Source organism: Crocodylus porosus, unplaced genomic scaffold (genome assembly GCF_001723895.1).
Source record: "Crocodylus porosus isolate Cpor-Errol unplaced genomic scaffold, CroPor_comp1, whole genome shotgun sequence".
Lineage (NCBI taxonomy): Eukaryota > Metazoa > Chordata > Crocodylia > Crocodylidae > Crocodylus > Crocodylus porosus.
Window position 1 is genome coordinate 34,399,321 of NW_017728912.1, and position 26,179 is coordinate 34,425,499.

At 47.0% G+C, this 26,179-nt stretch overlaps 2 protein-coding genes across 3 annotated transcripts in view; both read right to left on the minus strand.

Annotated features, from left to right (window-relative positions):
- Positions 1-6,397, minus strand: part of NAAA (N-acylethanolamine acid amidase) — a 30,696-nt gene extending 24,299 nt beyond the window's left edge. For both annotated transcript variants that reach the window (XM_019534255.1, XM_019534256.1), the window contains exons 1-2: positions 6,193-6,397; positions 5,405-5,569 (exon numbers count right to left, since the gene is read on the minus strand). In XM_019534255.1, coding sequence (XP_019389800.1) covers positions 5,405-5,569; positions 6,193-6,371 — 344 coding nt within the window. In that variant the 5' untranslated portion in view covers positions 6,372-6,397. The remainder of the gene's footprint in view (positions 1-5,404; positions 5,570-6,192) is intronic.
- Positions 6,398-10,834: 4,437 nt separating this feature from the next.
- The window catches only part of SDAD1 (SDA1 domain containing 1), a 33,954-nt gene continuing 18,609 nt past the window's right edge, over positions 10,835-26,179 (minus strand). Inside the window, exons 12-22 of the mRNA XM_019534254.1 lie at positions 24,138-24,195; positions 22,395-22,453; positions 21,340-21,416; positions 20,098-20,195; positions 18,893-18,969; positions 17,056-17,185; positions 15,811-15,902; positions 15,267-15,457; positions 13,772-13,856; positions 13,138-13,299; positions 10,835-11,340 (exon numbers count right to left, since the gene is read on the minus strand). Coding sequence (XP_019389799.1) covers positions 11,290-11,340; positions 13,138-13,299; positions 13,772-13,856; positions 15,267-15,457; positions 15,811-15,902; positions 17,056-17,185; positions 18,893-18,969; positions 20,098-20,195; positions 21,340-21,416; positions 22,395-22,453; positions 24,138-24,195 — 1,080 coding nt within the window. The 3' untranslated portion in view covers positions 10,835-11,289. The remainder of the gene's footprint in view (positions 11,341-13,137; positions 13,300-13,771; positions 13,857-15,266; positions 15,458-15,810; positions 15,903-17,055; positions 17,186-18,892; positions 18,970-20,097; positions 20,196-21,339; positions 21,417-22,394; positions 22,454-24,137; positions 24,196-26,179) is intronic.

The following is a 26,179-nucleotide window of genomic DNA, read 5'->3' on the forward strand; positions in this document are numbered from 1 at the left end:
GCCCAGAACTGGATGCAGTACTCCAGCTGCAGCCTGACCAGAGGGGGAGGATCACCTCCTTGGACCTGCTTGAGATGCATCTGTGGATGCATGACAAGGTGCGGTTGGCCTTCCCGACTGCAGGTTCTTCTGGCCAAGGCAACACTGGGTCTTTGCAGGGGTCCTGAGATTCCCTTTGTGGGAGGGTGGGCAGCGCCTGGTCTGCCTCTGCAGCCAAATCCACCCCTTCTGCTTTCAGGCCCTGCAGAGGCTCCTCTATGGTGCCAGTAGCAATGCAGCACAGAGCCTTCCTCCACTGTCTCCAAGGGATCCAATATGACTGGCAGCTCTTCTATCTGTGAGGGCTCCCCAAGCAGGACCTAGAAGAGCTTCCGGGTTTCTACCAGGACCTCCTCAGGGGCTGGAGGCTGGTTTCTACCTCCAGGTCCCCAGGGATGGTCACCCAGGATGCTGACCTACTTGCTGAGCCTCTGCTGAAGAACCCGCAGCTGGTGGTGCCAGTGACAGGGTGCCCTGGAGGATAGTCCTGGCCCACACCACCCACATCAGGGACCTCCTGGATTATGCCAGGCAGGCTGGGCAGATCCTGATGCGCTGGCCCCACCCACAGAGTTGCCAATGTTACGTGTACTCTGCCACCTACTCCAAGAAGTCAAGGCTGCCCTAATGGACACTGCTTTGCCTACATAGACCAGATAATGTGTGAAGGCAGTCCTCAGCAGGCCCAACATTGCTCTCTGCCCCACTATCTTAGTAGGCTGGGGAATACCAAACCCATCTGCTTTCAATTCACCCACCACCGCCAGCTCTACATGCTCATACTCCACATGGTCTAGTGGATCTGGTGGCCTGTCCTCACGTCCCACCCTGACAACAAGTGGCGGGACACCCTAGGTAAGGGTGGAGGCAAAGGTCCCCGGTGGACAAGTTGGTATTCCACCTTGATCCTGCAAACCACCAGGACCTCCCTGGCTGCTGCTGAAGCCGAGACAGGATGCAGCAGGAGCCTGAACTGCTGCAGGCTCCTGCTCTCCCCACCACCACTTTCTTCTGGACCTAAAGCCCCCCTCCTTTATTGGGGAGAGAAGGAGCCTCCTGCCTCCATACCACCAGCACAAGCCACCATCTGCTGCTGTGGCTGCCTGCTACCAGAGGGGATCCCAACACACCAGTAAGGCTCTTCCATCAGCAACACCTGCCTGCTTGCTAGCTGCTTCAGCAGCAACCCGTGTCTGCCCTCCTGTGGCTTGTCCTGTGCTCCACTCCCCCTCTTCTGGTGTCTTGTGATCAACTGAATAAGCCAGCAATGTGCTTTCCCTTTCCCTCTTGTGTGTGTCCCTGTTCATCTTTGTGATTCGCCTCCAGCCCCAGCCCCTCACACATATACCACCCCCACACAGGTCATCCATACTGACCTGCAGCAGTCTCTCTCACAAGACCTGGCCAGTGTCAGCATTAGTTGGATATAACTAGCATAGATCAGTATGGAGGACTGGGACCAGCTCATGGGTCATAGCTGTCCTCCAACTGATGCATAATGCTACAGGTACAAGTATAGATGACCTCCAACTGATGCCCACCAAAAAAGCACTGGGTATCAAGGGGCTGACTGTGGAGTTCTATTGCCCTTTCTAGGATGTCGTTGGCCTGGACCTTGAAGGGGATGGGGACCTCCCCCTGTCATGCAGAAGGGCCGTTCTGACCCTGCTGCCCAAAAAGGGGGCATTCCACGATCTGAGGAACTGGCGCTCAGTCTCGGTCCTCTGTATGGACTATAGGGTCATTGTAACAGGTTGGGGCCACAGGGGTGGCAATGATACCCCCTGGTGGCTCCATGACCATGCCTTACTCTACACCTAGGATGCACCCCCATCTCACCTGCCACGCCTTGATGGATTATAAATTAATATAAAGGGAGGCTGCCCATGGACCATTGCTTGACCCCAGTCGTACTGGCCCCAGACCCCTGGCTGGGCATCTGCAATCAACTGTGCCATAGGGCACTCTAATTGCGTGGCTCCAAACCGCCCCTTTAACACCTGCAAGGCATGGAGCATGGTATCGGTATATTGTCCCTCTGTTGGGGCCTCGGCCTCTGGCCCTTTAATTTAGTCTACTAGCCTAGGCCTACTGACTAGGACTTGGCTCTGAGGCACTAGCTTCCTTTGTCCCTTTTAGGCATCGAGCCCAAAGCCCCCGCTGTGGCTGTGTTCCTTTTGGGCACTGGGCCCCTCTGTTGCTCACTAAGCCTTTAAGCCCTGATCCTCTCTCTGGCAGGGATCACGGCAGTCAAGTGCTCCCCTGGACACTAATGGGGCCTCCACCTTCCCTATAGCTTCATCTGCAAACCACTGGTAAAAACAATATAAACACAAGCCCCTGGGCTATAACATAAATACCAGCACGTAGCAGCCATCCACCCCTGCAAGAGTATAAACACTCACTAACCCAGCATCCCGGGCCTCCCCTGGGCAGGAGTTCCTTCCCTGGTGACAGCCAAGGAGAGACTGCCCTGCTACCCCAACCCTCAGCATATATGTAGACTGGGTCTTGCCTGCATCCAGTCATCTGTACTTGTACCTGTAGCATACCAGGTTGCAGCCCCTCTTCTATGTCCTCAAGAATTTCCTGCAGAGGTTCTCACTGCACTTCTCCCCACACCCTTTTTGTTATGCAGTTCTAGTCTGTGACCTCTCCAAGCCCTGGGACATCCTGGTCAACCTCCTCCTGGCTCTGGCCAAGCTGGCCATCTATAAGACCAAGAAGGAGGCTCTGGCCAAGGGGAACCTGGGCACCTGTGGCACTGTCTTCCTGGTACACCCTGCTCACATCTCCAGGCAGTTTCATAGGTCAGCATCTACAGGCTCCCTTGACTTGTTCAGGGGGCAGTAGGTGCTGGCTGGTGTGCTCTGCTTGGCTTCCCCTTCTGAATCCCTAGTTATTTGCCTGTGACCTTACTCCTGTGCCTGGTTTTCCTTTTTGTTGTCCCAAGCATTCAGTTCATGTGTCCTCAGTGGCTTCCCTTCTTAAGGGAGGCTTATTGTTTTCTGTGATGGGCCAATGATGGGCCCATAGTCTACCCAGCCAGACCAGAGCTTGTATAGAGACTCACCTCAGGGCCAAAGGGTTGCTGTACAGACTTCAGAGATGTATGACCAGCCACCTGAAGGCTGGCTCCACCTGAAATGGTCAGCTCGGGCAGCATGCTGCCACATGCAGCTGAAATGGGCTCTTGACTGCCGGGAGTTCTGCTGGAAGCTAAGAGGGGCTACTGCCACACATGCAGATCCCCCGGAGAGGGGAAAGCATGAGATCAGCAGAGCTTGTACAAACTGTGTGGAGACACAAGGACAGTGCCACGAGCCGGAGCCAGGGACCAAGCCAGAGTCAGGACTGGGAGCTGGAGCTGGGGACAACGCCAGACAGCAAGAGGATAAACCCCTCTATCAGAGAAGCTGCAGCGAGAGCTGTTGTGGGAAGGGGACAACAGAGTTGAGTCAAAAAATGAGGGGTTTGGCTATGGTGGTAGGGTAAACCAGTTTAATTGATCAGGGAGGCAGTGAGGGAGTGACTTGTAAACTGGCATGTCCTAAATAAATTTAGTGAAGATAAGCTGGTGCCTTGAGAGCTCCTTAATTGATGAAATATCAATAAGGAATGAACAATGACAAAACTTTTTATTTGATGAAGTATAAATAAGGATCAAGTGATGATGAACTCATTTACCAATGAAGTATAAGTAAGGATTAATCAAGTTAGGGCAAACTTGTTAGCAAATGAAGTATAAATAAGGACTAATTGAGTGAGGACAATTTGTTGATTGGGGAAGTACCAATAAGGACCAACTGATGTGGTGAACAGGTGGTCAGACTCACTAACGTGAATTATAAAACAGCTCATTAGTTGGATAAGCCAGCAAAAAGGAAATTGTTAGTTGGCTACTCCCAAGGACAAGTTACCAGAATGACTGATTAATAGCCTGGCACCACCCGGTGTATTTTATGAAGAAGAGGGCCTGAGTCTGTATAGGTGTGGTAAGGGCAGAGAACAGGGGAGGTAGAACCTGGTGAGAAAAGAGCTTGCCCTCAAGTTCTACCACTGACTGTGATAAACATCACACTTCCTTTTTTTCCTCTTTTTTACTTTGAACATCAAGGCACAGTAGGTAAATAACAAGGGAGACTCCAAAATGGGGGAGTGGGTAAGGACTTGCACTTTCATACCCCTCCATATCATTAATCATCCTTGTTGTGCTTCTTTGTACCTTTACATACAGATGGGGTTATACTGCATAGTGTATAATGAGCAGTATATGTGGGATAACACTAGAGAGAAAGTGGTTTTCCCCATCTAGGAGAATGTTCATGATTCCAAAAATTTCTTATCTTGGATGAGGTCTAATTAGTAAAAATCTGAAAAATTTTCAAACTGACAATCAGAAAAATGTTGCTTTAGATCAATGTTTGAGGCACCCCTCAGAAAATTCTTGCTCTTTGACTTTTCCACAGCCAAAAGGATTGAAAATAACAGAGCAGTTCTTCTATTGCAAAGCACTAAGAAAGACCATCACAGTGTTGAAAACATCTGACCTGTTGATTCCTATTTGAAATGTCTGGGTTTATTTTGTGAATCATGTTTGCATACCTAACAGTGCTAACATTCTGAGACACCCCAGGGTGCCCGTAAAGGGATCTCAAGGCACCCAGGGTACTGCAGCACCCTGGTTGAGAATTGCTGGACTAAATTTTTTAAAAATTACTTAACACGTTAAAATAAAACTCACGGCAGACACGGCCTTGTTCCTTCTGAGTGAAATTCTACAACCTAAACCGGAGGTGTCAAACTCTCTTGGCACCTTCAGACCAGATCCAGACAGCAGAGAGCCTTGTGGGCTAGATCCAGATCTACCTCCAATGGTAGGGTAAGCAGATTCAGGGAGTCACAGGGGTTAGCACAGCTCTAGGGCTCTGTATGCAAGGATTTGGCTCACTCTACCCCTCCCCCACAACACCTTCAGGAGCTCCACAGGGCCAGATCTTTGATACACCTAGCCTAAATGATAAAAAGTCATTTAGAATTCTAATTGTATAAACCAAACTAACAAGATTTTAAATGGACAGGCTTGTTTTCTAGTGTACAGAGCTGGTCTTCCTGTTCTGAGGTTTGAAGCTAAGACCAGAGTGCATTATTCTTGCATAACATTAAAAGTTGGATGACATCATTTCATGCCATACCAGCTCTCTCAACACCCGATCAGTGGAAACTTTCTAACTGAACATATGAGCTGGAACAGACCAAACATTCAAGGCAGAAACTAAGCAATTTTAATACTAAGTGTTTAATATGAGGCTGCCCTGCACCGAGATACTTCAATATTCCTTTCTATAACAGACCAGATACTTACGCAGTGGCTTCATAGGCCAGACTGAGGAGAATCCCATCTCCCACACTCATCCCCAGGGCATTGCATATTCCCTGGATCTCTCCTGCAAAGGGCTGAGGGATGAAGAACTCCAATTCCGCTGCTAACGGCCGAATGACAGTGTGGACCCACTTTGGTATGGTTTGTCTGGAAGACACGCAAACGGTAGCTAATCACACTTTTGACGTAATCACAGACAAGCCCTGGATAGCATTAGCTAGTTGCTGAATCCACGTAGGAGGGTGGACATGTACCTGGCTGGGGCCATCTGACCCCTATGCCCTTTCCTGCCCAGGGCAGGGGGTCGGACTCAATGATCTACTGAGGTCCCTTCCGACCCAAATGTCTATGATCTATGAACACAGTCTCTCTGCTTAGCCCAAAACAGGACATGGCTTTAAAAAACGAAACAAAAACCAAACACCTTAGCAGCCATCTTTATCTGACCTCACAGGTTTTTTGTCCCCTGCATTTACTGTGGTGGAATAATCCCTCTCAGCTGAGCAGGAGAAGTCAAGTTAAACACATTCCCACTGGCTTGCAGCTAGGGGAAAACTGTAAAGCGTCCTCGTCTCCCTCAAACCCCCACCTGAGGGCAGCTCTGGGGGTGAGGGGGGTTACAACAGCATCTGCTTCCTTTCAACGCACAAAGTCTCAAGTACTCGGACTTGAGAGGAGCAAGCCCCGCTCCCCCACCCCCGCGAGGCCAAGCACAGCGCTGCTCCTGGTGCCGAGGGACGCGCCCTCCCCGAGGCCCGGCGCTCACTCACTCAATGATGCGGGTGAAGAAGTGTAGCAGCAGCCCTGGCTCGAAGCGCTGCAGCACCGGCAGCCAGCGCAGGTCGGGGTCGCCGTCCAGGCTCACGTTGCAGAGCGGCGCGGCCCCCGCCGACACCGCGCCCAGCAGCGACAACAGCAGCAGCGCCCAGCCCGCCACCCGCCGCCCCATGGCGTCCGGAGCCGCCCGGAAGAGCCCCCGCCCCGCCCCCATGCCGCAAAATCGCCGGGGCGACCCCCAGCAGTCACCCGCTCGGGGTGCCCCCGCCTTCCGGAAAGGGCCAATCGCGAGCTTAGGTCTGGGGGCGGGACAGGGGTCCAGCGCAGGGACCCTCTGCTCCGCTACCATCCTGGGAGGCGGCAGGACCGCCCGCCCCGAGGTGCTTCCGAAGAAGTTAGGATGTATTTTCTTCCCAGAGAAACCAAGACAGGAGAGGGGAAGTCACTTACTTGGGCAGAGCTAGGAAGGCGACCTAGGTAGGTAGGTCGTAGTCCCCCCAGCCAGGTCCCTTGTGGCTAAGGAAGCTTTTCCTCTCTGCTGTTGCTGAAGTGAAAGATGGTACAATAAATACAGCGAGGGGCTGGCCTGGCTTGGCAGCCATCTCCACAATGAGCTGATGTCCGACAAGAAATCCTACGGAAAGTGGGACTCTCATGACAGAGTAAAAGTATGACTTGGGTGTGCAGAGAGACAAGGGCAAGGCCTCATGCAAGATATAACACACCCAAGCAGCAACAAAAGCACGATTTTGCAAGCGTGTCAAAACTAAGGAAAACCACAAAAGCCACAAGGGTGTTTCTCAAGCAATGGGACGCTTCAAATAGATTATTCAACAGATATCTCAAACAGTGCAAAAGTGGTGGATTGTTTTTGTCACGGTGGGACCAGAGTTTTTTGGCAAAATGGTTGGTGGGACAGAAGGTGCAAAAGGTTGAGAACTGCTGCCTTAGGGAATGCACAAGGCAGTCTAGTCACAAGATTGCAGAAAAGGCTGAAGTATTTAATGCTTTTTTTTTTAACTTTAGTCTATGGGGCAGCTAGCAGATGACAGGCACAGTTGGCAGCAAAGATAGGGGAAGAGTCCAAAACCTCTGATAATGGAAAAAGAGATTAGGGCGTACTCAGGGTAAAAATAAATGTTGCCATATGAAGTGGATCACTTGTGTTAGGATGTGTCCCAGTCCAACGGATCTGTTGTTTTGGGCCAGACACACATTCTGTGTTATCCCACCACATCAATGGGCAGGACAACAGGCAATGCACTCTCCTGGGGCTTGGTGCTGCATACCCTGGGAATTCCCATGCAGGAGCAGGCCCCTCCAGCCCTGGCAAGATCTGCCCAGCTTTCTTGGCTTACTAAGATGTGTCCCCAGGATTTCCAGGGGCACATTGTAGGAAGAGGGGAATGACATGCAAACACACCCAGGGCTGGAGGGGCCTGATCTGCGTTCTTCCGGGATGGGCCAGGCTGGCACCGTTCTGTGCTGTGCCGTGCACCGCTGAAGCTGTGGGTAATGTGGGCTGGGCTGGACCCTGGTAGGTACATGAGCAATAGCCATGCTGTGTCCCCATAGGAGGCCCAGTGCTCCTGCTACACTTACTGGCCCACCTACCCCTAGTGGTGACCTTCCAATGACTTCCAGGCCTGTCGCTACAAGCTGGATCGCAGATCCCACTTGGTTACCTGGCCAAGTTCCCTGAAAATGTGGGCAGCTGCAGATGCAAGGGCATCTACAGGACTAGTAAGGGCAGAGGCCAGGACAAGGGCAATGCCCTGAGACATGCCGAGAGCTCTGTGAGCTTTGACCTTGGCTGCGCTGGTGGCCCCCACGGCAGGAAAGCAAGCAGCACCTGAGTTATCATCAGGTTGGGAGGGAAGTATTTCCTTGGCCCCTGGCCAGGCAGCAAACTGGTTTTTGCAGCAAATATGCATCCCTCTGCTTACCCCCCTCTCCCCGCATTTTCCCTCCTGCCAAGGCTTCTGTGCCTCCAGTGGCAGGGAGTGGAGGCTGACAAGGCAAGAGAACAGGAATGACTGGTAGGTTTGTGTTGCATCTGTTATGGTTAAGTGACATGATTAGAAAAGTTTAAACGGATAATTTTTTTAATGATATTTATACCTCTAACATCACCACTGCACAGGAGCTATTTCATAGACATTAGGGCTGGAAGGGACCTCGTAAGATCATCGGGTCCAGCCCCCTGCCCAAAGGGCAGGAAGTCAGCTAGGATCAAAGGATCCCAGCAAGATAAGCATCCAAATGTTTCTTAAGTGTCCAGATTAGGTGCTTGCACCACCTCTGGGGGGAGTCTGTTCCAGGCCTTGGGGGCTTGGACAGTAAAGAAATTTTTCCTTATGTACAGCCTAAAATGGTCTTGCAGTAGTTTGTGACTATTGGACTGTGTCATCCCTTGGGGTGCTCTGATGAACAGGTGTTCCCCCAGATCCTGATGCACACCCTGATGTACTTATAGGCTGCCACCATTATTCAGTCATCTCTACATACACTACTGAAGTTATTTTTTAAAATAAAATTAAAATCTTTTATAGAAGATGTTCAATTTTTAGTAATTTTTTTATCTATACTTTGTTGAAGTGATTTCTTCTGAAAAATTGCGCAGTCTTTGACTCGATTGGTTTGACTCAAGTCTCTGGGAGATCTAATGCCCTTGAAACTACCACTGATTGGTTGAGGGTGATGGGGCAGGATGTTAGAGGGGGGGTCACAAACTTGCTACCTGATAGGTTATGCCTGTGCCTCATAGAGGGCAGAAATCCTGGGCCCCCCTGTGACTACTGGCATGGCCAGGGGAGTGGCCTGCTGCAGAATGGCTAATGGTGGCAGGAAGGTAAGCAAGGGCTGACACAGCCCCCATCACCCTCCAGTTGCCACTGCTATGGCCCCATCTCCCCAGTCATTAGGCCCCTCCCCATGCCCTGTGCTGGAGCTGCTGCTGTGGCAGTGGGCAGGTGGCAGTGGCAGCTCCAGCTCAGGCAGGAGGGCACACCATCACCACTGCATGTCCCTTGCTGGAGTTGGGGCTGCTGCCGCCGTGGCGGCTCCTTCGTGCCCCACTGTCTGGATTTGACAACAGGCTTCATATACCTGAAGGGCAATTACAGAGAGGATGGAGATAAACTATTCTCTGTGGCTGTAGATCAGGGTTGGGCAAAATATGGCCTGCAGGCTGGATTCGGCCTGCCAAGCCATTTTATCCAGCCTGCCAGGCCCCTAAAAAATTTAAGAAATTAGTATTTATTTGCCCTGGCAGCCTGTCAAAGCTGACAAGAGCCAGAGGCAGTATGTATGTGTGCAGGCAGGGAGAGTGCGTGGCAGGGGGACAGACAGGCAGGCACAGTGTGCGTCTGTTGTATGCACACACGTGCATGTGTGTTCATAGGCTGATTCCCCCTGCCTTGCACAGCCATACAAACAGACACCCCTATATCCCCTTACACACCCCAGGCTCCCCACAAACCCCATACCCACACCCCCCCACATGCTCCCTCACCTCAGATACCCACAGTCCCCCACAAACCTATACCCACCCCCCACAATATACAAGAGTAAGACTTCATTTTAAGCTATTGTGCAGTCATCTCTGTGTAACCTACACAAACACATGTAAATCAGGGCAAAATATTTTTTTAAACCAAATTAATGAATGTTTAGATGTTTGCTTTCTGAGATGGCAAAACCCCTTGCTGAAAGGAATACTTCTAGGGGCAAGGGGAGGGACTTCTAGTGGCCAAGGTCAGGGGTTAGGGAGTGGGACTTCCAGTCACAAGATGGTGCCTAGGGGGCAGGGTACCTGTCAAAGGGCAAGGCTACCCATGTGGCCCTCAACAGCTTGCCAAAACTTGACAAGTGGCTCTCCAGCTGAAATAATTGCCTGTCCCTGCTGTAGGGGATAGGACTAGGAGCAATGGCCTCAAGCTGCAGCAGAAGAAATTTAAGTTGGAGAATAGGAAGAACTCTTAGGAGAGTGGCCAAGCAGTGGAACAGGCTAACTAGAGCAGTTGCGGAGTCCCTGGAAATTTTCAAGAGCAGGTTAGACAGACACTTGGCCAGGATGGTTTAGTTTGGGGTGATCCTGCCTTGGGCAGGGGGCTGAGTTAGATGACATCATGAGATCCCTTTTAGTTCTATTCTCCTGTCATCCTATATAGGGAAAAGTGGAATAAAAATGAATGTCTATAGTTAAAAAAAAAAAAAAAAAAAAAGCCTTGATAAAACCCCCCTGAAATAGAACAGTCAAGGAAAAAAGTTGGAGAAAAAAGCCATGGCAGAAAAAGAATGTAAATTATTCCTGGGGGAAAACAACTGTATAGCAAAACTTTCCCACAGAATAAAAGGGCAGGCTGCAGATGTGGATAAGGATATGTACTTCATTTAAGCTTCTGTACAGATTTAGACCCCATTCAACAAATTGGTACAGGCAGATGTTGGTGTCCACTAGTGTTACATGTGGGGCATTTTTAAAAAAACAAAAACACACATCTTTTTTACCTATTCTCTCTACTCCTGCCTTATAATACAGCATTCTAGAATTTTGTGCAACCACAATCATTTCACCGACTTGGACAAACTGTGAAACTAGTTGTTTTAAACCCAGAGAGGAAAGTAAACATGACCACTTAGAAAGGTTTATTTTAAAGTCCAAAAAAATTCCATCCTTAAGACCAATCACAAGACACACACACTTTACATTGTTTGATTTAGGACTTCTGTTGTCCTTCCCATTGCCGGACTTGTTAATTAAAGCAAACACCAAATTGTCAAAAGTTTTACCTGAATATTTACATTACTACTTAACTGGAAATAAGTTATAGTCAATAAAAAGTTAAATTGTTTCCCCTCCAGGGATGTTCCAGAAATCAAGATCTTGAATATTAAGGCCTCTTTGCTCCTCTCAAAAGTACTGTCACAAAGAGTCACATTCCAGCATCAGTTATATTCAGTTACAGGCAATCAACATTCAGCTTTTCAGTGATGGTTATCCTGTACTTATATATAACACCATGAACATTTCTAGGGTAATACCCCACAATAATATAAAACCATCTCTTCTTTTGTTGTTTCAACTGTTATTTCAGAAGCCTTTTTCTCTTTTTCAAGAGCGCATCTCGTAAAGCCAGCTGTAATACAAAGATAAAACATCAGTTTGTGTAAACCGTGGAGTACTGAGGTATTTTGAAATAAAAAAACCTGCCACTTGTAACACAGAACCTCTCCTCTGATGTGTATGCTATTCATACAAATATTCCACTGATCACTGTCAGTCACCTCTAGGGGAAAAAATGTTAGCAGATGAGATCATCACAGAAGCATAAACAGAACTGAAACACCTTTAGGTCAGTGGTTCTTAACCAGGATGCCTTTCAAGGGTGCTGTGGCATGGGTGACACTGCTGCTGCCCCGTGAACCCATTTCCAGGAGGTGTGTGCAAAGCCAGACTGAGATGCACCTAATGCACTGTCCAGCTCCATAGGTGCTTTCTGAAAGTAGAGGTGCAGTTCCACTTGGCAGCAGAAGCACTACAGCCTGGAGACAGCCAGTTGAGAACTACTGCACTAAATGCTTGTCCCATAACAAGTATCAGCCCTCTTATTTTTTCTTATACAGGGAGAAGGAAATAGCTTGCCATACCTACCCGGCTTCCCTGGCAGTAGTGCTCTGCAAGAATGATGGGAGCATGCCACAAGATCCTGGTGCAAGGCAAATGCACTCCATCTCCCATCCACTACCCTGCACTTGCCCCAGCTACTCCAGCAGTGCCTGGGGTTGCTCCTCTGGGGACTACTCTGACTACCACTGCTACTGCTGCCTTTCCCTACCCTTCCCTGCCCCCAGGCAACCCCTATGCCTCTCCCAGCAACACCTTCTGCTGGTAATGGGCAGGTAGACGTACAGGCAGAGCTTCATTTTGCAGCCTGGCTTTTCCCTTCCGCTTCCCCCCATACTCCTGGGACTGGTAGGAGGAGTAGTGGGGGTGCTCACTAGCATGTGAAACCCTGAAGGAACAGCTTCTGTAGCAGGTGCTGCCCTTGCCCCCTGAGGTACAGACTGGGGGTGAGACGGGCAAACTGGAAATAATAGGGCACATCATGGAAAGGTCCTTCCCTCACTGCCCTTAAATAGCACCAGCTAGATCACGACTCTCAACTTTTTTAGCCTCAAGGTCCCCCCCACACTCCATATCTTCTCTGAATTTAGATCTCTCAGTGATTTTCAATTGGGCTGCCACAAAATTCAGAAAAGTTATGGATGGGGGCCTTGAAGCTAAGGTTGAGAAGCACTAGTATAGACTAGTCCTTTGCTTAAAGAAAGATGCATGATTTCCTCTGGCACAGGAATGAAATGTTACATATTTTGAAACACTACCCCACCCTCACCCCCTTTTCGGGTTTAAGAGTGAAGTGCACCACCAATTTTAAATTGAGAAAAAAAAAAGTGTGGCCCAGGTATCAAAAGTTCAGGAACCACGGGCTCTAGGCTAGGGGACCAAACCAGGTTATAATTACATTCCCAAATCATGCTACAACCCTACCAACTACTTTACAACATAACCCTGTCTTTATTACACTGACAAAGAAAAGCCATGATATAAGGTGGTTCCTCTGACAAGAGGCCTACACCCAGTGGCTTGTTAGAACACAGATTTCCAACATGCATACTAAGGCAAAGGAATGTTCCACCTGTAGAAGGGCCCTTTTTTCTGGGTGTACTAGCAAACAGGCATCATTTGAAGAGATGCAATCTATCATATGTTCCTCTGCACCAAGTCCTGATACTGTGAAATCTTGAATTACATAAAAAGTCCCCTAAGCAAGTGATGAACATTTTTCTGTAACAAATTCTACACTGTTGTCAGAAAAGAGCATCACTGAGCAGTCTCTGGTTTACTTGTTTCTTGGTGTAAGCAGCATACCTACCTGTTTTTCCCTGAAGGACCTCTTATTTTTTGTCCTAACATTCTGACTGTATCTCATCATCATGAAGTTCTTCTTTTTCTTCTTTTCTTTGTTAGTGGAGCTGGCAAATGGATTCATTTTGGTTTTCTTTTTCACAAATTCTTTTCTGTTTGTCCTTCCAGCCTAAGGAAGAAATCACTGTTAAAAAATCTACAGAATTATCTCCTCTCTCACAACTTGCAACATCTAGCTAACCTCTGCTGTGTCACAATTTATCCCTGTACACACTTCTCCACACCAGCAACTATAAGTACAGATTCAACCTGTTTTTTCCAGGGCTAGTTTCATACATGTTATAAATGATTGGAATGAAAGTCTCCAAAAGATTTTTAAAAAAACCCTGCACTAAGCATCACTCATGGTCAGAGGACAGGCACTTAACTGAGCTCAGCAGTGTTCTGTGTCAGGATTAAAAAAAAATCTTAAGAGGGCAGAGATTTTCCAAAACGCTAGCAGCAGGAAGGCATCTACCTAACTGTGCTGATATCCTCTGAATCTCCCTCTTCTGAGTTCTTGTAATTTCCCAGATTGCAAAGTATGAATCCCTTGAGAAAAAAAATCTAGAGACAGGATCTGAAACATTAAAGGTCCTTACCATTGCTGTTGCCAGCCTTGTTTCTTTGTCAGATTTGGGTTTCTTATGTAGATATTCAATGTCCCAGAGTGAAAGCAGCTCTCCTCTGCAAAAATGGAAACACAGTCATCATCTGGCTACTTCTCATACATGGGCTCATCACATCCTCACCCTCCCCATCATCTCTTATTCATTGCTGAGATGTCCCTTTCTGCCTCCAATGACATAATTGCCTGCTCTTTACCTTTTCAAGTGTACACCTTTGTGCTTTCTCCTGGGCTACCTCCCTTGCTTGGAAGGACTGCCTCAAACCTCTAAAACTGCTTTATTGCCTTCACCACAAAAAATCTTAAAGGACAGGCATGGCTCTCAGCCCACTGACCATCTATCAAGGGATCCGTTGTAGCTCCCCATTTGCCTGTCTTCTCTGTGAGCCACAAGGCAGGCCCAAAGCAGTTGTTGTTGAAAGGTACACATGTGAAGTTCAGGGGAAGTCAAAAAGGAAGCACCAAAACATTTGGAATCTATTTAAGAACACTCTGGTATGGACAGGATTAGTACAAACTGATAGATAAGAGGAGTATATATAGGACAGCATGTCCAAACTTGGTGCCATAGATACAAAAAGCAAGTTGGAATACTGTATATCAGTAGTACTCAAGCTTCTGGTCCTGTGGGTTGGATGAATGGTGCAGGCACAGCTCCTGCACGCCCAGATCAGGCCCCATGTCACCTCTGACAAGCCCTACACACCCAATTTGGGCTCTGCATGCTCAGTTTAGCATGCAGGACTATGCTGTCCAGCCTGTGGGGCTCCCCAGGGGTCCAGGAATTAGGCAGCATGGGAATGACACATCTATACTGTCACTGCTCCCCTGCCACTAAATTTTCAAACCTATGAGGAGCCCTGCAGGCTGGGTGACAGGGTTCCATGAGCTGAATCTGACCCACAAAACAAGGGTCAAGCACCCCTGTTGTAAATAAATTGGCAGAAGTGTCAGGTTCATTCAGTCCCATGTGGGCAATGAAGTGTGTTTAGTTCATGATCAGTAACATAACTTGTTTGTAGTGGCACAATAGATAATATGATTTGTTACAGAAATCTATAACTGGGAAGTCTTTTGGGATATATATCAGCACTTAAGGTGTAAAATGTGGTATAAAAATGCATTTTGGATTTGTGTTTAACCCTACATTACTGACAACCTGGCTGATAACATGACTAGTCTAACTAATCTTATACTCCTTGGATAGTTGCATGAGTATCTGAACTGTGCTGCACAGAACAGCAGCATACTAACTGGCCCTTAGAAGCAACAGCAGCTTTCCTGTGAATTCCGCTGTCTCATATGTAGGTTATAGCATCTTTGTCAGAAGAGACCATCTTTGTTATTTAGTTATACAGCATGTAGTATGATGGGGTTCTGGTTCCTGACTAGGGCTCCCAGGTACTATAAATAATACCCTTGTTACCTCATGGGAAAGGTGATAAATGCACATCAGTACGTTTGCTTACCTTTCCTCCTCCTCACTGTCTATCTCAATGTTCTTCCTCTTCATAGCCTTGCCTGGTGCAGAGTTGAGTTCTTTGGAAAGCTGGGCGAGGCGGATTTTCTGGAAGTCTTCTTGAGTTAAAATCCTACTTGTGCTAACAGCTGCAGCTCTACATTTCTGTTCTTCTACAGGCATATTTTTGATGTTCTCTGCCTGTCACCCAAGGCACATAGGAGGACCATCAGGGCCTTTACACAATCATTTTGTGGAGTTAACTTGAATGCTGTTATCTTATAGAACAAGGCCCTTTTCTTTCCTCCAAATTACAAAGGGGCATGAGACCTATATACACACACAAGGCTGATTCTTATCTGCTTCAATCCATGAATATTCACGTGTACTTGTGCAAACGGGGTGCAACAACAGTGTTGATTTAGAAGTGTTTATGCACGTTGTGTGCAAAAGCAAGCAATTAAATGACAGCATAAGCTTGTAGAGAATTAAACTGAGTATCTGAAGACTGCATTTAGATTTGAAGTGATTAAAAAGAAAAAAAACCAACTCACTACTTGCTGCTCTTCATCTGAGGAATGGTGCACATCAATCCATTCTCCATCTTCATCATCTTCCTCACTTGTGCTGGCACTTTCCCATCCATCTGCAGAAGAAAAAAGGTGCACAGAACCACTAACTAAAATTATATTCAATAGTGTAACCTCTAGATAATTGAAAAAGTTAGGACTGGAACACAAACTCTTGCTTCCATCCATGACATTTCTTCCTGCAAATATGCACCGTTGCCAGAGAAGCAGTTTTAAATTACTTCCGTTTGACTTCCATTTGAATCATTTGTGAAATTATTCAAATACCAGGCAAGCATTGTTTGCCAACTTACTATAGAAATCTGATTACTATTTAAAGCTGGATATTTTTAAACAATATCCATAATGTTTTAGATACCCTACAAAATCCCTGCCCTGCTCTGCTCAAAATTATTTGCGTCTCAGTAGCAGCAAGATTTCTGCATTTGTGCATGCGTGCATACACACAAGCACACAGAGCAGTAGTAATGGCTTGTAGCAATCTGAAACTATCAAGTCAAGTAATTATTCTACTGTGCAGGGCACCTTATACATATGTATCTGTCTATTTCCTTTACTGTGTCCAACATCCAATTAGTTTACTTGAATATCAAAGCAACACACATTACATGAAAGAATCACATATTTTCAACAATTTGAGTGGTATTTTACTTAATTGTAATTGAAGAGACTGATAAACATACAAAGTATTGCAGAAAAGTAAAGAAATAGGACACAAACTAATTTTTACCTGGGTATTGACATTTTGTTTTTCCAATATGCTTTGATAGTAACGCTTGTTTCCTTCCCCTGTTGCATACAGAAACTGGCAGAAGCCACACATACTTTCAATGTACCCAGCTTTTCCCAGATGCTTTAACCCCGATTTACAATACCCCTGCTTATCCAAAGTTAACAACCAAACAGATGTTTCCCTTGGGGAGAGCATGCAGTTTTGAAGACATATGATACATTTTGCTTTAAAGATGAATCTTTAAGGAGAAGCCTTAAAGATGACCCTCTTATTTCTTACAGTCAAAGCAGCACAGAGCTAATGTCAACCAAAAAGAGGGCATTAACACTGCTGCTTCACTGAACAGATAAAGATAAGGCCTGGGTTATTCAAGACTTCACCATGACAATTTTAAGAAAGAGGTTACAAGATTTTTTTATATATTTGAATTTTAGTGGCAATGCTGTAGAGCACAGAAATACACACAATCAACCAACCTTCTTCTTCCCTTCCTCCTTCCTCTTCTTTCTCATCCTCTAATATTTCTGCTCCTGGAATATAATCTTTGGCATCCAGTTCTCCATACTCGTGGATTCTGGCTTCTAATGAAGCCTCAGTAGGTTTACCCTGTATGTAAACAGAGCACAGTTTAAGCAGACCCTTCCTTTAAAACTCTCTCTCTGTAAAATTAAAAGTTGTTTCTTCTTCAATGAAAAAGCAAGTTATCTGCCAATATTAATATAGAGTCAAGTGCATATATATACTCCCAAATTTGAGAAAGCATGGATCAAATAACTACAGGTTAATTTTATTTATAACTGTTATAAACTGGAAATAAACAAGCATTGCTACAACAGGTCCATAACCCAGGGGTGGGCAAAATATAGCCTGTCGGCCAAATCTAGCCGATCACCTGATTGGATCTGGCCAGCAGATGGGCACCCCCCTCCCCCAATTAACTGCATCTGGGCCAGCCAGCAGCTGCCCCTGCTGTGCTCTACATGGGGCTGAGTCCCATCCACTCCTGCCTGGGGTAGCATGTGCTGTGCTCCCAGACTCCCCTGCTGGTGGGCCCCAGCCCTGGCCAGCGGGCACAACTTCCAGGCAGGGCTGTTGCTGATGTGCCGGGCAGGTGGGGTGGGAGCAACAGCAAGAATCATTGTGACCTTGGTTGCAGCCCTCCTGGGAAGGCATGGGACAGAGGCCAAGACGGTTGGTGGTGCCAGACTCAGCTCCTGCTCCCGGGGTTTCCCTTGCTGTCCACCAGCAACAGCAGCTGCTTCCCCGCCCTTCTGCAGCATGCTGCGAGCAAGGCAGGCAGTGCTGATTTCCGCCCACACCTGATGAGTGGAGGAGCTAGGCCCAGCCATCCCACAAAGACCGGGTTGGGGAAGAAGCCCCCACCCAACCCACCCATACCCCAAGTACGCATCCCACATACACATCCAGACTGACCCCATACACTTCACACCCCACCATACTCATACACATACCCAACACTCTCCCACACACACCACACCCCAACACCACTGTACTCACACCCCTCACATATTCAACGACACTCCAAACTGCTGCCACACCCTCATCCTACCCACACCAACCACACACACACCCACATACCCCACCCACACCCCCCCACCCCACATACCTACTCCCAAGCAGATACTCCCCCAACCATGCACACCCCACACCATCCCCTACATACACTCCCCCCACCCCACATACCTACTCCCAAGCAGATACTCCCCCAACCATGCACACCCCACACCATCCCCTACATACACTCCCCCTATCCCCCACACTATATACAAGAGAAAGACTTTCTATTGAGCTATTATGCAATCACCTCTATACACGCTATGCAAACACACAAATTAGGACAAATATTTTTTTAAATAAAATTAAAAAATGTTATTGTAGATGTTTGATTTTTAGTATAAGACTGTTTTCCAGGTCAAAGATGGCATCCCACTCCCCCAAAAAGATGTACTTCTAGGGGAAGGGGAGGGATGTCTGGTGGCAAAGGTTAGGGGGTGAGACTTCTAGTCCTTAGATGGCAACCAGGGGTCAGGGCACTTGTCAAGGGGTGGGGTTACCCTTGTGGCCTTCAACAGCTCACGAAAACCCATTATGTGGCCTTCCAGCTGAAATAATTGCTCATCCCTGCCATAACCCATAAAAGGTAAGTAGGGTAAAAAGTAACACACACATCCTTAAGAACATGTACAATCAACCACAACCCCAGCTGAAATGCACAAGTTATTGCATTTTTCTTTCTGGTATTACAAGCTCATGCTTCAGAACAAATTTAAATCAAACAGGAACACCTCTTACTCTGAATTTTTTCTGAAGCATCTGAGGATTTAATGAACGGAAAAGATGTATGAGAGTTTTTGCAGACATCATTACATCTGTAGAAAAAAAAATAAGGAATAACTAAATTCATCGGAAAAGCACAGAATTTGGAACAAATGAAAAGGAAAAGCATCAGGTTAGAACTATGCTTTGCACTTCTATATAAAATTAAGTTGGTCTGACACAGTTAATTTGATGAAAAATACATATTTCAGGTGAACAAACTATTTGCAAGTTTGAATCTTTTCATCTGAAAAAAAAAATAATAATTATGGAAGAGTCAAAACATTTCATCTCAATATTTTCAACAAGAAACAGAGACCAAATGTAGCTACATTTAATTTTTAAATAAATAAATATAAAATAAAAGTAAAATGTTTTGTTTTGGATAAAATATGATATTTTGTTTGCTCTGTACTCAAATTTGGAGGTGGGGAGGGGCTGTTTCTCAAGGGGGAAAAGTGCTCATTTCATATAACTGGGAAATAAGGTTTTTCTTCAATTTTTTAGCAAAACCAGAAAACCATAAAAACTTATCTTTTTTTAGACCTAGTATTTGAGCTGTGGTTAAGCTGAAGACAAAGAAATTATTTTTTAGTTTTACTATGACAACCCATGTATTTTCCAACAGCCTGAGCTATTCAACTCTTCAGCTCTTCTTTCAGCCTTACGGCATCATCTTTCAGGGCTGTTCTCAGGGCTGTTCTCTGTCCTCTTCTACTTCTACTTAGTAGCATAATGTCCACAAAATTCTTCTTCAAAACTTAAGCTGCTGCCACTATGTCCATTACATTCAAAAACAAAATCTCCCAGGATTACATCACAAATCAATGATAATTTTGGAACTGATTCTGTACCCCTTAAAGTCAATGGCAAAGTTCAGATCAATTTTAACAGTGCAGGATCAAGCCCTAGTTAAGTTTCAGTTCATTGGTGCTATGTAACTATGCCTCCTTCCCCTCTCCTCTTGCCCCAAGAACTTAGCCTCTTGCATGAGAAAACACCCAAGACAGACAAAGATTTGAAGGAGACCAACACAAAAACTGTCCTCAACTTTCCAGCTTAGAAAGAATATTTCCCACTATTTTATTGGCTATGACCATGTGACGCAATATTAGAACTTACAGGATAGACATGGTTAAAAACCCAACATCCTTTTATGCCTGCAGGTAGTAAAAACTTACTTTTATCTTTATGAGACTTGTATTGTGCAAGGTCTTGCAGCAGGTCTTCACTCATGGCCAGAGGACATCTTGCAGTTATCTCTTTTATAGCATTAATTCTGAAAAATTAATGTTTTAAATTTTGTTTTTGCTTCAGTAACACAATGGAGAGACATTCTGGCTTGCCAAGGGGTGGTAGTTTCATACTGCACTAATGTGTCTGAGAACCAACCAATCCCAGAACAAGGCAAGAAGAGTGCATCAGAGACTTCATCTCGCTATAGTTGCCTATCCCAGGGCCTGCATCACTAGCACAAGGGTTTTCTGAGCCACAATTAGGATCAGTTTTCAGATGCATGAGCTGTATGTGTTCAACAGCTCTGAACATTAAGGTATTTTTGCTTTTTCTCTCCACTGTATCTATACATTATCTATACCTATGCTTAGTAGAGTCATTAGGAGTCTTTCTGCATTTTATCCATGGTTTGATCTGCAGGGACAGTCCACCCTGGAGAGTTGTATACTCATGAGTTCCCTTTTAAAGTACATTTACACACACACCAAGACTTCATTTTGCCTACGCTTAAAACCACATTAGAAAAAAAACAAACTAATGCTAAGAACATCAGTGGAGCTAGTAGCTACAGTTGACTAGCTCCCTTTTACTCCTGAAAAAATATGTTTTTGTGGTTCACCAAGTGTCTATTAAAAAAAAAAAAGCAGCTAGTTATACACCCTACACCCTAGTCTACATTATGGTTTTCAGAAATACACACCAGTTTTACTGGTCAAGGAAAGAGTCCAAACTTTCTTTTGCAAGAGTGTTTAAATTCGTTGGTGCTTGTATAATTTCAGCCATTAGCAGACTATGATGGCAAAGACTAGATTCTACAAGTTCATAAGAGTGCTAGTTTACAGATAAATAGTTCATCCATCAGAAATGCATACGAGCATTCCTCAAGATCTGAATTCTAAAGAGTTAAAAGACTTAGAACATTGCATCATTAAAGAGAAATCTCTCTGCACAATGAACTAGTATCACAGGCTAAACATTAAAACCATTATGTTTTCAAGCAATTAAAAAGCAATTTAACGCATTCAAAATGCACTACACGTCAAAAGCACAATAAATGTGCTAAAATATTCTGAATTTATTTTTATTTCAAAGGGTGTTTTCTTTTTCTGTCATTTGTACAGTGTTTCCAGGTCCCTGTCGTCCTCTCAGATAATACAGAGAGGGCTTTCACAAGTTTTTATACATACCCCACAGTCATAACTTCCCCAGAATTCTTGTCAGTGACAAAATTGTTGGCGATGGTCATTAATACTGACTGGACAATCTGAAAAATAAAAATAAACATTAAGCCAGATTGAACCACTCTTGGGGTAGTTCTATTCTCTTCTGTACAATACAAGGTCCAGAAAGGCCAACTCATTCAAAATTTGAGGGCTGGCTCCTAAAGAGGCCACTTTTGAAGTCATTCTAATCCATGCAGCATGTTTATGACGCACACATCCCACAAAGCAGAGAGAATTTTTTCAATTTTTATAAAAAACACACCCTGGATTTGTCTTAAATAACCAATAGGGTTCACATTGCATCTGAATAATATCATGCTTCAGGATCTTCCAGGAAAATCATTACTTCTTTGGGGCATGAACAATCAGCACTCAGCATAATGGGGAAGTTAGCCCAACCCACAGCAAAAATAGAATCCAAACTTTGCTTTTGCAAGAGTGTTTAAATTCATTGTGAAAAGCGTCACAGACAGCCAGTGGGCATGGCAAGCGACAGATGAAGGAGGAGACAGGCTGCATAGCAGCCAACAGGGCAGGAAGTAGAAGACAGAGTAGGGTAGGGGTGAGCAATTATTTTGGGCAGAGGGCCGCTTACTGAGTTTTGGCAAGCCATCGAGGGCAGCATGACAGGCAGCCCAGGGCAGATTAATATTAATTTTCTAAATTTTTTAGAGGCCCTGCGGGTCGGATAAAATGGGCTGGCAGGCCGCATCCGGTCCCCAGGTCGCATTTTGCTCACCCCTGGAGTAGGGGATCAGGCAGGGAGGACAGGCCAAGAAGCATAAAGCAAAGGAGGAGCTTGGGCAGGGAACACAGAGGAGGAAACACAAAACAGAGCAGCAGATCAGGTAAGATCAGGTAGAGGAAGCAGATTGAAGTGGCATGCCTGCTAAAAAGGTTGGCACCCACCATTTTAGGTGCTACCATAATGCAATTTTAGACAAGTGTCGCTCTCTGGTCACAAGTTTGCATGCAATCTATTGTTAATATTAAGAGATAAGATTTAGAGAAAGCCTGACCTCTGGTGGCACCAGCTGATGTGAAGCTTGTGCAGCAAAAAGAAGTATCTTGGTCACTTCTGGAAAAGAAAAGAGGTGACTTCTGGGGTAGACAGCCGTTCTGGTTTTTGAAAGTTTATACATTTTTCCTGGCACTACTGCTAGGTCTATGTCCTATGTGCTCAAATCCCACACACAAGAGCAAATTTGGGAACCTAAAGAACTACAGAATCACTTATCATGACTAACCATTAGACCAAAATGTTGATTATTTCAGCTTGAACTATGGTGTGGCGAAGGGCACCCACAACTTTGCTGAAGAGTTCTGAATCGCTTGTGGGGCTTGGTTAACTTAGGCGCAAGATAAAATTCTACTTTTGGAGAAAATTCCTGGCTGTGTACAGTCATTCAAGAAGCCAGAGACAGAAAGGCTCCAAGTACAGTGCTTTACTCAAAGTGCTCTAGATTAGGTTGGGATCAAACAGAACACATATGTGCTATTCAGTGCAGGGGACTCAGAGCCTGCCTGCAGTAGCTGAGGCCAGCAGGCTGGGGGCACACACCTCCCAGGAGGCGGTGGGAGAATGCTAAGCCCGGCCCTCGAGTGGCCAGCTCAGACCTTCTCCCCAGCTCTGCCACCCTGCCGGCTGGCTGCTGTCAGCACAGACAGCTGACGGGTGAAAAGGCAGGGAATGGAGTCTCTCTGCCATACAGATCTCCCCCCACAAACTTGCAGGCATGGGTCTTGGTGGGGGCCACAGCAGGTCCACATGGCAGAGAAACTCCATTTCTACCCCTTGACCATAGTTCCCAGGGCAGTGAGAAGTGGCTCCTAGCTGCAGCTAGGGCAACAGAGCCTCTCTGCCATGCGGACCCGGCCCAGCCCCCACCAAGACACAAGGTAGCAAGCTTGGGAGAGTGGATCTGTGCGACAGCCAGGCTCTGTTCTCCCAACCCCCACCTTGCCCTCCCTCCAGTTCTTGGTGTGGCAAAAAGCAGCGCAGCCAGAAGTTGCAGCTGGGGGACTGGAGCTTCTCTGCTGTGTAGATCCTGCACCTCAAGCTTGCAGGCATGGGTCTGGGTGGGGACCAGCAGAGAAGCTCCATTCTCCAACTTGGCAACACAGGGAAGAGACAGAGCCTTTTTATTTCCTCTCTGAGACAGTCTGGGGGCAGGGCTGGACCTGTGCTCGCCGAGAGCAGATGAGCATCTGCCAAGGCTAGCAAGGCACCCAGGGGTAGGCCTCTGGGATGCCAGCAGAATGCAACCTACCTTAACTCGGTATGGGATGCAGTACAGACATTCAATAAAGTGCTGTAATGTAAAGTTCTGATACCACAGTGATCCACAGTTAACATAGAGTGGGACCCACCGTTTTTAAGCACTCTATGTGCTGTGGACGTCTGTCCAAATACAGCTTTAGAGCGCTTTCTGTTAAGTGTCACTTTTTGTTACATGTTAAGTGTAACTTCTATACCTAGCCCCAACTTCGAAAGCACTGAATACATGCAGTTCTCAGTTTAATTCACTCTGAGCTAAAAGTGACTAACATCTTTGGAAATCAGGTCTTTTAGCTCATAACAAGAGCTGGAAACAAGAGCCAGTACATTCCTCCTCCTGCACCTCCATCCTCTATTTTACAAAGCATGCTAGCTTGTTAACTCTACAGCCCCACTGCTTGAGACTTGGTGCCCATGTACCAATTGGAGAACACAGAATGCAAGAGGGAGCCAGAAGCCGAGTATTCTGCAGGCAGCTGCTTACCTCTCTGATGTGGCTGTAGGAACCGCTGCACAAAGGGATAGAAGTTAAAGAGGAAAAGCTGTGGGAAGGAAAGTTGATACTAGATTAGACACTCAACTATGGCATTTTTGACGCTGTCTGAACAGACGTGGTGCAAAATCTCCATTATATTTTTAAATGAATATCATGGTATGCTTGTAAGGATATTACTGGGCAATACTGTTGTTTTATCATCAGGGATCTGGGTTTTCTGTTTGCTGTGGAAAAACTGCGTTTTCTCCTTTAACAGAGAAAAACATCACAGAAACCATGGGTTTCCCCTTGAAGGCTGGCAAAGTTCCAAGCCGCAAGGGGCTGATTGGGGCTGGGGGGAACGAGACACAGGTGACACTACATGCCTGTATGCATATGCACTCAGGCATGTGGCCAGCAATACAGTCAGGCAGATGTAGAGAGCAGCTCCCCCTCCTGCCTGCAGGTAAGCCTGGGGGTTAGTGGGGTGCATATTGAGGCAGCCATAGTGAGGGAGAGTGGGACAGGATTGGCAACCGGGGCTGGGGGTGCTGTCTAGCCACTGAGGTGCTGCCCAGGGCCCAAGTGGGAATGCATGGATGCAGGGCCTGGCTGGGGGGAACAGGACAGAGACATGGGTGGCTTGTCCAGGGGTCTGGCACCCTGCCACTGCGCACACTCCTGAGGCAGGTGGACACATGTCCCTCCAGATTTGTGCACAGGGTGAGGGAGGATGTGGGCTGCCCACTGCGGGGATCTGGGCTACCTGCCCTGCTATCCTCCCCCTGAGGGCCTCTGTGGCCCAGCAGGCTGGACCCAGCGCAGGAGAGCTGAGCAGGGTAGGAGGCTCAGTGCTGCTGAGACACGCCAAGGTGAGGCACCATCTGCCCACCCAGCAGTAGCAGGGGGGACACAACTCTGTGCTGCCACTGCCACCCCTGCTACTGCCAGGCAGACAGAAGGTGCTTTACCATGGCTGGTATGGGGCTCCTGGTGGTGGTAGTGACAGCACTGAGTTTCACCACCCTGCTCTTTCTTCCTGTGCCAGGCCCTGCCTGCTGGGCCACAGAGGGTCCTGCAGGGAGGACAGCAAGGCAGGGAGCCCTGAGCTCTGCAGTGGGCAGCCTACATCCTCTACCCACCATGGGCTTCACTCGGTCCACTCTGGTCATACCACCCACTGGGGGTGGGGGGGTGGGAGGGGGCGCACTATGCTCTAGCCACACCAGCCACTGCCTCCCATGGACAGGACATGAGCGCTGCTGGTCGGCTGCAGCTGGTGCCTGCAAAGTAGAGAATGGATGGTATGCAGCCACCGGTTCCGCAGCCCTAGGAGCTGGGGACCTCCTCTGGCAGGGTTGTGGGGAGGCAGGGAGCTGCACGTCAGGAGCGAGGGGTACTGGCAGAGCTGGGGGTGTCCCCTAGTCCAACCTTGTGACTACTACCCCATGCTGCTTATCTATGTGGGGACCAATGATACTGCCAAGGGTGACCCTGAGCAGATCAAGAGTGACTATAGGGCTCTGGGTACAAGGGGGAAGGAGATGGAGGCACAGGTGGTGTTATCTTTGATCCTTCTGGTCAAGAGAAAGAACTCTGGCAGGAGTGGATATATGCTGAACATGGGATGGACTGCACCCTCAGCAAGTTCGTGGATGACATCAAGTTGAGGAGGGGTAGGGGAAGGAAATAGTGGATACATTGGATGTTAGGGCTAAGATTCAGAGTGACCTAGACAGATTAGAGGATTGGGCCAAGGGAAATCTGAGATTCAATAAGGACAAATGCAAAGTCCTGCACTTAAGATGGAAGAAGCCCATGCACCGCTACAGGCTTGGGGCTAACTGACTAATAGATAATGGGCTAGTGGCAACTGGGGGTTACAGTGGACAATAAGCTGAGTATAAATCAACAGCGTGCCCCTGTTGCCAAGAAGACTACCAGCATACTGGGCTGCTAGTAGGAGGGTTCCCAGCAGATCAAGGGAAATAATTATTCCCCTCTATTCAGCATTAGTGAGCCTACATCCGGTCTCCCACTGTAGAAAGAAT